Raw genomic sequence first — 13169 nt, forward strand, 5'->3', positions numbered from 1 at the left:
GCTTGTGATTCGAAACAAACCTGTTGGACTTTAACCTGGTGTTGTAAGACTTCTTACTGTGCTCACCCCAGTCCAACGCCGGCATCTCCACATCATGGCTTCCTTGGATCACAGGAAGGGAGACCTCTCCACCTGAAAACTTCAGGCCCATATTTCTGTGCATCGGTCTTAAAAGATCACAGTTATGTATGGATGAGGGAGAAAATTTTATTTGTCTTTCTTGAAAACATTGGGAATATGATGGCCTGATAATTCAATTTACCCTACTCAATGGTAAATAAAAGAACACTGTTCCCTGGAAAATAAATATATTTGTTTTGAAAATACCAAATGATTTGAATACTCAAGGTTGTCCTGGAGTATTACTTTCCATCTTTGCTTTGGCCAGTTTCCTGTTTTTTTTGAGTATCTCTTGTTTTAGGTCCCAGAGCAATTTATACCAGCTGAATTCGGTGTCCTGTTTCTTTTCGACCATTCTGAAAAATTGTATTTTTATTTGGCAAAACTTACGTCTATGTACTGCTGATACATTATTGCATCCCTCCTCATATGCACATTCCCCTTCGATCTAGCAATATTTATAAGAGTTAACAAAATGTATATTTTCTTTTCTCTTTCCAGTCACATCGACTGCTGTACCCAACATCAACTGAGGTAATTATTAGCTTCCTCTTTTCTGTGCCTTTCTTTTGCTCATAGGAGTGAAAAATGTGACTGCTGAGAAATGAAACATGTTCATGTTGTGTTTGGTCTTCTATACCTTACGAAGGAATCCACCAAACACCTCGACTTGTCCAAACCAGAATCTTTATTGAGTCGCGTGTGGTAAGACTGCACAATCTGTTACAGAGCACATTATCATGGAGTCTGCTTATTACTCCTCTGGAATCTGCACCCTAGCACTGACCATTCAGTTATAAGTCATATTACTCTCTCGTTCTTCTTCTGAAGATAGCTGGATGTGTCTCCCCTTAAATGGGAGTCACTGGTCACATGATCTTGGTCTTGATCTGATGCACCGCTCAATGACAGCCTGGGTGGCCAAATGGGCCTAATTATATCGGCTCTCCGCATCGGTTTCCTGCCTCCGTACTGGCACCATTAGAACTCAGCAGGTAGCCCTTATCCCCAAGAGCCAACCGGTCATCCTGGGGATGTCCCCAGTGTTGTGGCCCAACTATTGGGTGTTTAATGTTGACTGCTACATCCTGGGTTCAGTGTCCAGGCCTCACAGCCTGATTGGGATGCCAGGCAGTAACACGCGCCTGCAACATGACACGCCTACCCATCGGAATCCACTTGGTAGCTGTGAAGTGCTCACACTACCAGAATTGCCAATTCCTTATTGGCGATAGCTTTCAGCTGTGCCCCCTAAGCAGGTCCGTACACCCAGGAGCTCCCCCACACCCCGAGCATTGGAACAGCAGCCCCAGTGTCCCCGGGCTGGTTACCCAAATCCAAAGATAGCTACTCGCCTCCTTCGATCCCCACAGCAGCCATTGCGCTAGCTTCACGTTTTTAAATAGATGTATTAAACGGCACCCACTTGACCACTGGGAAGCTGATTAGATCTCGGAAGGTTGTTAGATCGGGGATCCTTCCCAGTAACAGGATGGAGATTGGCCTTAATTGGTGATTATTGGTTTCTTGCCACACCGCGGCGGGATACAGATCTTGCCAACGGGAGCAGGCCAAATAGATCAGAAATCAATTGGTGCCCAACGTGGTTACCGATTTCGGCCTCTCCCACGATCTAACCGACTCGCAGGGATTTGCGCCCGGCACAACACGGCCATTAGACCACACCCTTCATCTCTGAACATTCTGGTTTAGTTCTAAGTGATAGCACTATTTGGAAAAACAAGATTATTTGGGAATACTATAATTGAACAAGTTTTAAGAGAAACCAAACTGCCCTCAGCTCTCAATGGAGGAAGTATTTTAACCAATCTTCAGCACAAAGTTTGTTTTGAGGAAAACCTTTATTAGCTTGTAATGTGTGATCAGCAGAGGTATGACTTGTGCACTGGACAAGCTATCAATGGGTGTGGGAACCAGCTAGGTGTTCAATTTGGGATCAAAAATCCCTGAAGATTTGGGCATCATTTTTTTTGTACCATTTTTTCAAAAAGTAGCTCCCTTTGTAGGGGAGTACCCCATGATCCTTTGAGAGAAAAATGGGAGTAGCATCTCTTTTCCCCCTCACTCTACAGGCAGAATGTCTATTTTTGCTGCAATGGTGAATATACCCAATGTGCTCCTGGTGACACAGAGGCCCTTGATGGTAAAGAAATGAAGGAATCCACCTGTCCACACAAACTTTGACGGAACCATATCTTTGTATTAAAACAGTAAAAAATATATACAAGGCCAAATGGTACTAACACTAATTTTGTGTTGGAGAAACAGGGTACCCTTCCCTCAGTACCAATGTACGGGGAGGGGGGCAGGATACTCTGATTATTAAAACAGTTCACAACACGTTTCTACAAAAAAACAAATGGTACAAGCACTGAACTTTGCGCTGGAGAGACCAGGTACCCTCGCCTCTGTACCAACAGAAGGGAAAGAAAGGGAGAGGGTGGGGAGAGAGGGGAAAGGAGGGTGGTGGGGAGAGAGGGGAAAGATTAGTGGTGGGGAGGGAGGGAGTCGGGGTGTTGGACGAGGGGGGTTCCCAATGAGGCACTGCCTGAACTATCTACGGAGGCAGAAAAATAAAAGAACCTTCAATTATGATGTGCCAGATTCTGGGAGTCCCCCAGAGCGGGTGAGGGGCGACACAGTGTCAAGCACGAGTGAGCCCCGCACCCCGCTACAGAGATTCTCATGCACCCTGCGCTCCCAACACTGGGCGGCTGACAGACGAGATTTGAAGTGAGTGCACTTTGACACTTAACACTAATTTTCAGGGTTGCAATCTTAACATGAGGCATTCATGGTGAGGGATAAATGTAGAAGCAAGTTAAATAACGTTCTTTATGTCTTTGCTGTATATTCAAATAGTTTGTGGGCAATTTATTTGAGTATACATGGGTGTCTTTTCCAGTCTATTGTGTCATTTCTGAATTATTCTTATTATTAACACGTCATTTGGTTCTGATTAAAACAAGGTGCTGGCTAAATGCTCATCAACAACACTTACACTAATTATTTAGCCAGGCATTCAGCAATAAGTAGGCTTTCGACCAATGTAAGGCAATTGGCACTCATACCCATGTAGAGCAGTAAAAGGTAATTGACACTGATTTTTATTGGTTACTTTATCACTTTGCTTCAAGCCAGATACCATAGGAGTGAATTTCCTGCTGCGTTTCGCCAGGCACAAGTCCCACTATGTTGGGAAAATCCGGGAGAAGCCTGAAACGGGGATTTGCACTGGCACCAACTAGTTCCCAATTTTCCCGAGCCCACCCAACAGACTTAATCAGGTTCATGCCCAGCGAAGGTGCGAACCCGATTCACGTTTATTTAAATGTATTTAAATATTCAAAAGCAGCTCAACGCCGAATCTTCCGGGAACATGCAATGTTCCTACCTGATGGCATGACATGGCGCCAGCAGGAATCGCTACTGGTGTCCACAAGTCAGGGATGTGGCTCACACCCTGGAAGTGCCAACCAGGGGGCAGTGCCAAGGTGCAGGGCCCAATGGGAGATCCATTGGGAGGACGCTGATGCCCTCAGGCCAGCGATCTATCTTCTGGGGAGTGTGCAGGGGAGGGAAGAGGAGGAAGATGCCAATTATTATTCCTTGAAAGGTAGTTTTTCACCAGATTGAAGATTTTCTGTAGAAGGGAAAATAGGAGGACATGAACAGAGATAGAAGGATATTAACAGAATAGACATTGGGCAGATTTTATAATGGACTTGTGATCTGCTCCAATAGAAGTGAAAACGAAAATATACCCCAAAGAATTATTTCAAGGTGCACAGGAAAAATATCATAAAGCACCACATTATTCAAAGGGGATTTTTCCAAAGTGTAATGTGTAACAGAATTTCACAGCATAGTTTAGTGTAATTCTGCCACAGCTGTAATGCTTTCAGATTCTCTTGCAACACAAGATTTTCATTCCTGGTGTGAAGAACAATGCTGTCAATCCAACTGTAATGTCCCGAATACTACTGTCAGCTATGACCCAACAAATAAGTTTGGCTTCGGGATATTCAGTTTATACAGGATAAGGCACAGAAATAACCAGATGAACTTTTGACACCACTGCTATCATTACAAAAGGTTATACTTTGAGATGCAGGTTTTCATCTTGAAAATAAGGGCATATCCTTGCATTGGGTTGGTTAGAAACTAGGGCAGCAAATTAAGTGCTTTGGCAATCGTTATTGTTCCATACTTTTGTGCTCTATTTATTTTCTTTGACATTACAACTTGGTTGAATGCTTTAAAAGTGCCTCTTTGATCAATTGTGAAAGTTAGAGTACACAGAAAAAGAATAGTGCATCTTTGGTTACACAAATGCATTTTTTGAGCGGTATTATATTGTCTTAGTTGGAGAATGTCAAGAACATTGGGCAATAATTGCCCAATTACATTCACATTCCTTGCATATATGAATTTAAAGGTAGAAGGACAGAATTAGATGTCACTATAGGATTTATTATTTTGTCACGCGTCATGTACTGAAGATTTGGATTCTCATTAACCACCCATAGCAACATTAGGAAGCCAGTATAATGTTGATAACTCAAATAGTCAAGCCTTAGTTTTTGCTATGATTTGTATAGGGATTTATTGTAACATGTAAGTTTGCTATAAATAATCACAGACAACTTGTAAAAATTAAAGTTTACTACTTAGACACCCCCTAGTCTACCGTGACATATATGTATACATCCGAGATGAACAATATATTTATATTTGTTCCATTGGTGAATTTTGGTTTGCTTTTCTCACGGGATGTGGGCATCGCTGGCAAGGCCGCCATTTATCTGCATCCCTACTTGCCCTTGAGAAGATGGTGAACCGAACATGTCTTTGTTTTAGGCAACGGTCCTAAGCAATCTACTGATATCCAACTAAATAGTTCTTCAAACACTGGTATGGGTACTAAAGATGATGGTTTAATTTTGTGTTGTGGTTTATCTATTACCTGCCTCTTGGACCTCAATTAATGAAGTCGTACCAAACACTTCCTCAGAATTATCCTCCTCTTCAAGAATAGTTTCATCTATTCTACCATCCAATTGTGATGTGACTTTAATCTCTGATGAACTTTATTTAGCCATTGCCATAGTCACCACATCCGAAGGAAAAATATATGGAAACTGTTCCTGCATCTGTCCTGTCTCCTTATCTTCCCTTGGACTCTAAAATCATGGGTGAAGCTACAACCTTCACTCCTGCCGATCATTCACCAAAAGTAAGTCTACTCCATCTACTGGTAACTTCTTAAACACTCTGGCAACTACTGGAACTAACAATGAATCGCACTCCAATTGTGTCATAATATCCACTCATGTATATCATGAGATGCAGACAGGCAGTGATTGACACACAGGATAACCAATGAATACACACGACACGGAATAACCAATCACCAGACAGGACACCACCACTATAAAGCCCACATGGCATTAAGGCTCTCCCTCTCTCACATGACATGGCTAGGGAGATGGTCGCAGTGCACAGGCCAATGAACATCATCACCATGTGATAGAGAGCTAGTCTGGTCAAGCCAGTAGGAGGTTATCAGTTAGGCTAATAGACTGTCAACCCACAGCAGAATTATGTACAGCAATCAACAGGTTCAATAAAACAATGTTGGAACATCTCCTGTGTCGGAAGCCTCATTTTACAGCATCCAGTTGCAGTTGATGTTAGACCAACACAGATAACACATCATGGTACCAGAGAGCTATTAACTCTAACGAACCTACCTCGAGTGAATCTGCAACAACCAGCACGCAGCCATCCAGCAGCATGGAAAAAATCCAACTGCCTCCGCAACTCCGGATCTCCAGCAACCTCGGCGCCAACTGGAAAGTCTTCAAACAGAAGTTCCTCTTGTATATTAGGCCTCCGACCTCGAGGCCGCATCGGATGCCCGAAAGATTGCGCTGTTCCTATCGACTGCGGGGGACCACGCCATCCACATCTATAACTCGCTCACGTTTGCCGATGGCGATGACAAGACGAAGTTCAAGACGATTCTGCTGAAATTCGACAACCACTGCGACGTTGAGGTGAATGAGAGCTTTGAACGGTACTTCTTCCAACAGAGGCTTCAGGCTAAGGATGAACCTTTTCAGTCCTTCTTGACCCATTTCCGCATCCTAGCGCAGTCAGTAATTATGACTCGACGGCTGATTCCATGATCCGGGATCAGATCGTTTTTGGGGTCCAGTCCGACTCCCTGCGGGAGCAGCTCCTCAAAAACAAACAGTTGACCCTCTCCGTCGCCATCGAAATGTGCGTTGTCCATTAGCATGCCAGGAATCGTTACTCCCGCATCAGGGCGGCAGGAAATGCAAAACTAGTCTCCCATGAGGCAGAAAGGGTGCAGGCAATCGCAAAAATGCAAGGCCTGAGCACCAAGGAGAGTGGCCGTTTCACGCGCTTTTCCCGGGTCCCTATGCATGCGCGCCACGTCCGGTTGGACGACGAGGCCAAAGACCCCGATGCGCATGTGCGAACGTCGGCCGACCGCACTGCACATGGCGCACGGAACGCGCTGATGTCAGCGTCGTGACGTGTCCCAATTGTGGCTCCGCCCATTTAAAGCGGCAATGTCCAGCCAAAGGAAGGCGATGTCTACAGAGTGGAAAGCCTAGGCATTACGCAGCCTTATGCAGGTCTGCTCCACCGACCAACAGCCAGCGATCCCAGCTGCAGTGCAGACGCATCCGCTGCGTACAACAAGGTATGCAGGATTTCGATCCCGACAGCCCAACGGACCCTGATGCTGACTGCCTCGAGTCTCCATACCGGGTGGGCATAATCACCACGCGCGAGCTGGTCTCCACCGTGCCTGCAAACCACCTTTCAACCCTCAGTGTGGATCCTGATGACGAGTGGTGTGCTGTCGTCACGGTTAACCAGTCTCGCATCCGATTTAAATTGGACACTGGCGCATCTGCAAACCTCCTATCACAGTCGGACCTCGACAGCATCCGAGACCAACCTAGCATTCTTACACCAGCCTGCCAGCTACTCCATCTATTGGTAACCTCTTAAACACTCTGGCAACTACTGGCCTAACAATAAAGCACGCTCCAATTGTACTTTATACCATGGAACTGGGATATCCTCTCCACTTATCCCATTCACTGACACCTTAGCTTTCATCGAACCAAATCCCTCTCCAGTAAGGGTTCGCACAGCACCTATGTCCCTGAAAATAGTTTTGGGTTTGACTACATCATTTGATGAAAATGGGGTGACCTTCCCCTTAGACAAAAACCCTGCATATCTCCCATCTACCTCATTTGCCAAACTTGCTCCCACAGCAGTGTTTACCTCGGGCCTTCCTAGTTGGTTGGAGCTATAGTCTGCCCTGTAGTATTCTCCACTTTTGTTCCATTTCTGAACCCTCCTTCTGAACTCCAGAAAGTCCCTTGGGCTTTCCTCGTAACTTCCAACATGTTGAATGAACGTGTCCCACTTTATTGCAATCGTAACACTTTGGCCTTCGCGTCTCACCTCCACCCTCAGTACCTTCTTTTCCAGTCAGAGAAGAAGATCTTGGAGTATTCCCACCTATCCTTCCTTACCTTGGTTATCTGCCTGCCTTTCACTCTCCCACTTCCAATCATTTCAAAATTATGGGGATGACGGAACAAAGGTTTAAATTTATGGATCAGCTCATAATCAGCAGCCGTTATTGCTGCTTATAACTCTTTGGCCTTCAATATGGGTTCTTATCACAGAAGGTAGTGAATCCTTAAATTCTTCCAAGAGAATGATTTTTCTCAGAGCCTCACAGGTAGTTTCAAGTCCCAATGCTCGAATTCACCTATTAAAATTGTTCTGTTTAACCTTTTCAATTTCAACATATATCTATCCCATTTGTTCCCTTAAATTCTAAAACTTTTGCCTATATGCCTTAGAACTAATTCATAGGAAAATAGAAAAAGCCCTTTTCACCTTGTCATAATCCTTAGACATCCCCTCTGACAGTGAAGCATAAACTTCCTGTGCCTGCCCTGTCAGTTTACTTTGGATGGGTAGTGTCCACTTTTCCTTCAGCCGCTCTATTTGGTTTGCTATTTTCTCAAATGCCATGAAGAATGCCTCTACTTCCTTTTCCTCAAATTTTGGTAGGGCCTGTTTAAACATAAGCGTATCTCCACTGGGTTCTGTTGTAGGGCTGAGCCCCGCTCTAGCGCCTGGCAGCTCTCTTTTTATTTCTAGCACTGTAAGCTGGAACTCTCTCCTTTGCTTTTTCCTCTAATTCCAATTTCGTCATTTCAAATGTTCTTTGGAATGCCCTATATTTTTCCCACAACTCCAACTCTCTTCCTTTTTAAAAAATTCCCTTTCATGCTTGAACTGCAACCCTTGGTTTCCCCACCAGAAAATGCCTCTGATGCCGCATTATTTGGGCTATTTGCTTGTGGGTTCTCCTGTGTTTGTAACAGACCCAAGTACTCAACCAATATATCTCTGCCTTCTTCACTTTCGCCGACACATCTATTTTTAATTCACTTTTCAATTCAATTGACTTGTCTTTTCAAAGCCCTTGCAAATAAATCAGAGGCAGGTCCTCCACATGGAGAAAAGCCTTAGCAGCTTCCAGAGCCATCCTGTTATGCTATTACAAACCTCTTTAGAAATACTGTACACAAAATTGTCACAGTCTACCATTCCAAAGATTCCTGAACGATGCCCACCAGTAACAATAGACCCGTCAGTTTAAATTCCTCTACTTCCTTGGGGAAGGTTCTAGTGTGATGAATGTAGAAATTGTTATATATTATATTTTATATTTGTGGCAGTAATGTTATTAAAAACCTGGTGTATATTTAAGGTATATATTTGTTGTAGTAATATTATTAAGGAACCTAGATTAAGGTATCCAGACATGTGTCTGCTAAAGTTTTAATTAAGAAGTTCTAAAAGGTGAGGTCATGATTGATTCTAAACATTTACTTATTTACATATAGAGGACTAATGGAACATTGTTATGATTACTGGAAATTCGCTGGAGAAGTTATTGCGGAGTGGAGGTTCATCCAAGCTAAGCAGGTCATACAAAACTTAGTGGGATACAGATGGTGTAATTAATGGGAGGAGCCAGGTCTGTCAGTAGGTTTGTTTTGCAGTTTGCCATCGGAGTTCAGTCTGACAAGACAGAAGGATTTTAAGTTGAACAGCAGGCTTGCCAAATGCTGCTAGGTTGAGCAGAAGTGTACTGAATCTGCTCTTAGCTTCATCAGCCCTCTCTGTTACCTCATCAAACTGAATCTGGAACTCTCTTCAAAGGTCCACCCAACGAAGCAAGTAATCTGTGTGTTTACTTTATTTATCAATGGCATTTGAACTTTATTGGGTTGCTTAATTGGAGTTAATAACAGGTATAGATAGTACGTTTCAGATTTTCCTTTTGTTTAAGAACTACCTAACTGATAATTGTAAAGCTATTTCCTTTGATAATGTGGTTAATTCTGTCTTTAAATTAACAAAGAAGATGTCTATTGGTCAAAGTCATCACTCCTTGGGTGAAGTATCCTTTCCTCACACTTTTACAAATTTAGCCATACTGTTTATGGTTCTTGTCTGGTATCCTGACAAGTGTTTTGGTCTGGTCCGGGCTCTTAACAGTCGAAGCGATAATTCGGGACAAAATTAACAGGCACTTGGGCAAATGCGGGTTGGTTAAGAAAAACTAACATGGATCTGCTCAAGGCAAATTGTGTATAACTAACTTTTTTTAGTTCTTTGATGAGGTAACGGAGAGGATTGATGAGGGTAATGCTCTTGATGTGTTACCTGTGCGTGGACTTACAAAGGGCATTTGCTCACAGGCTTGAGAACAAAGCTAGAACTTCTAGAATAAAAGGGACAGTAGCAACATCGATACAAAATTTGCTGAGTGACAGAAACAGAGTTGTGGTTCATGGATGATTTTCGGACATGGAAGAAGGTTTATCATCATAGAATTTACAGTGCAGAAGGAGGCTATTCGGCCCATCGGGTCTGCACTGGCTCTTGGAAAGAGCACCCCACTTAAGCCCACGCCGCCACCCCATCCCCATAACCCAGTAATCCCACCTAAACATTTTGGCCAATCCACCTAGCCTGCACATCTTTGGACTGTGGGAAGAAACCGGAGCACCCGGAGGAAACCCACGCAGACACGGGGAGAAAGTTCAAACTCCACACAATCACCAATTTATAGTGGAGTTCCCAGGTGTCAGTGCGAGGTACCTGCTCTTACTGATATAAATTCATAACATAGATCTTGGTGTGCAGGGCATAATTTGAAAATTTGCAGATGCTACAAAACTTTGAATTATTGTGAACTATGAGGCAGATTTGTAATACTTCAAAAGGACATAGGTTAATGGAAAGGGTGTACAAGTGGCAGGTAAAATTTAATGCAGAGAAGTGTGAAGTGATTCATTTTAGTTGGAAGAACATAGGCAGACAATATAAATTAAAGAGTATAATTCTAAAGTGTGTACAGGAACAGAGGGCCGTGGATGTATATGTGTCAAAATCATTGAATGTGGCAGGTCAGGTTGAAAGCGTGGTTAATAAAGCATAATAATAATAATCTTTATTAGTGTCACAAGTAGGCTTACATTAACACTGCAATGAAGTTACTGTGACAGTCCCCTAGTCGCCACACTCCGGCGTCAGTTCGGGCACACTGAAGAGAATGCAAAATGTCCAAATTACCTAAAAGCGCACCTTTCGGGACTTGGGGGAGGAAACCGGAGCACCCGGAGGAAACCACGCAGACATGGAGAGAATGTCCAGACTCCGCACAGACAGTGACCCAAGCCGGGAATCTAACCTGGGACCATGGCGCTGTGAAGTAACAGTGCTAACCACTGTGCTACCATACCGCCCTAATGCAGGCAGCATATTAGGCTTTATTAATAGGGCATGGAGTACTAAAAACAAGAATGCTATGTTCAGCTTGTGTAAATTCATATTTTGGCCTCAACTGCATCCGGTTTTGGACACCACATTTTAGAAAGGATGTCAAAGCATTAGAGAGAGTACAGAAAAGATTCACAAGAATGGCTCCAGAGAGTTTTGGCAGGGGTAGTCAAAGCCGTTGGATAGAGTAGATAGGGAAAAACAATTCCATTGCGGATGGATCAAGAACAAGAAGGCACAGATTTGAGGTAATTGGAAAAAGAAGCAAACGTGACATGAGGAAAAACCTTTTAAGGCAACGAGTAGTTCGGATCTGAAATGGTGTGGCTGAGTGTGATGGAGGCATTCAAAGGTGTATTGGATTATTATCTGAAAAGGAAGGAAATGTGGGGCTACAAGGAGAAGGAGCGGTAGTGGCATTGGGTTACTCCTTCAAGAGCCAGCTCAGGCATGATGGGCCATATTGTCTCCTTCTGTGCTGTAACCATTCAATGATACTCCATTACTTAGCATTGTTATTTTAAACTCCATGAACTGTGTGCCTCAGTATTGCACTGGAACGCCAGTGTAGGTTCGGTGCTGAAATCTCTGCTGCAAAGCTTAAACCCAAAGCATTCTGACTCGGAAGCAAGAGCTCGACAACCTCGCAAGGAACTGCAGATGTGGTGAACTCAGCCCAATGCATCACACAAACTTGCCACTCTCCCATTGATTCTGTCGACACCTCTCGCTGCCTCAGGAAGACAGATAGCATTGTCAGAGACTCATCACATACAGGCTTTGACCTCTTCTATACCCTTCCATCAGGCAGAAGATACAGAAGTCTGAAGACCCTACCAGACCTGTTCCTCTGGTATGATATGTCATGCTCGTCTGTCTTGCGCCATCCTCACACATCCACTGTATCTGGTCTGAAACCACTCTGACTCCAGTCATCCAACTGTGCCTAGGTCGGCGCCTCTTTCTGTTTCCCTACACTTTTTCATTTGGAAGAGATTGCTGTAGCTTTTCAGCTCTGATCAAATGGCCAAAATGCTGACATTTTCTTTTCTGGATATCACTTTAGAGTTCTTTTTGTTCTTACAATTTCAAGGACCTTTTCATTTGTCTTTGGTCTGTATATGGAGTTTTCAGCGTACATCTTAGTATCCACCTTGCAGAGGCCTCTATTTTCTTTCACAGACCTTTATTTTGTGTCCATGTTTCTGAGGCATACAGGGAAGTGGAGAGAATGTACACCTTATGAGTTTTTCCCTTGCTACAAACTTGAGTGGTCTTGTTGTTAACACATTCTTCATCGTCACAAAATTACTTTTGGCTATCTCTATCCTAATTTTGGCATGGTATCTACCTTCTTTGATTATCCTTAATTCCAAATAGACAAAGAGAAGCACTTCTCAAACCACATAAAGAGATATTCGGGCAGACAACCAAAAACACGGTCAAATGGCAAGTTTGATGGAACATCTCAAAGGAGGAAAGTTGAGAGATTTTGGGAAGGAATTCCGTAACGTAAGGCCCCTGTCGAATGAACAGCCATCATTGATGGAGAAATTAAAATTGGGATGTACAAGAGGCCAGAATTGGAGGAGGGCTCACTTCCCAGAGGGCTGGAGGAGGTTAAAGTGATTAGGAATGTGAGGCATGAAAAGATTGGAAAACAAGCATGTGAATGATAAAACTGATATTCTGCTTAACCAGAAGCTAATGTAGATCCACAAGCATTGGGTGAATGAAACTTGGTGCAAGTTAATATATGGGCGGCAGAGTTTTGGATGCGCTTAATTGGTGGAGACTAGAAGATGGGAGTTCAGGAGTGCATTGAAATGAAAATGAAAATCACTTATTGTCGCAAGTAGGCTTCAAATGAAGTTACTGTGAAAAGCCCCTAGTCGCCACATTCCGGCACCTGTTCGGGGAGGCTGATATGGGAATTGAACCATGCTGCTGGCCTGCCTGGGTCTGCTTTCAAAGCCAGTGATTTAGCCCTGTGCTAAACCATTGGAACAGTCGAATCTAGAAATAACAATGGCATGAATGAGAGTTTGAGCAGCAGATGAGCTGAGGCAGGGACTGTTAATGTTAAAGAGGTGATAGTAGATAAT

The 13169-nt window shown here is 43.6% G+C and overlaps 1 protein-coding gene across 7 annotated transcripts in view; it reads left to right on the forward strand.

Moving 5' to 3' along the window:
• Positions 1-13169, forward strand: part of ablim2 (actin binding LIM protein family, member 2) — a 432986-nt gene that overhangs the window by 245188 nt on the left and 174629 nt on the right. For all 7 annotated transcript variants that reach the window (XM_038792087.1, XM_038792086.1, XM_038792085.1 and 4 more), the window contains exon 11: positions 622-654. In XM_038792087.1, coding sequence (XP_038648015.1) covers positions 622-654 — 33 coding nt within the window. The remainder of the gene's footprint in view (positions 1-621; positions 655-13169) is intronic.

This window comes from Scyliorhinus canicula, chromosome 3, assembly GCF_902713615.1.
Source record: "Scyliorhinus canicula chromosome 3, sScyCan1.1, whole genome shotgun sequence".
NCBI lineage: Eukaryota > Metazoa > Chordata > Chondrichthyes > Carcharhiniformes > Scyliorhinidae > Scyliorhinus > Scyliorhinus canicula.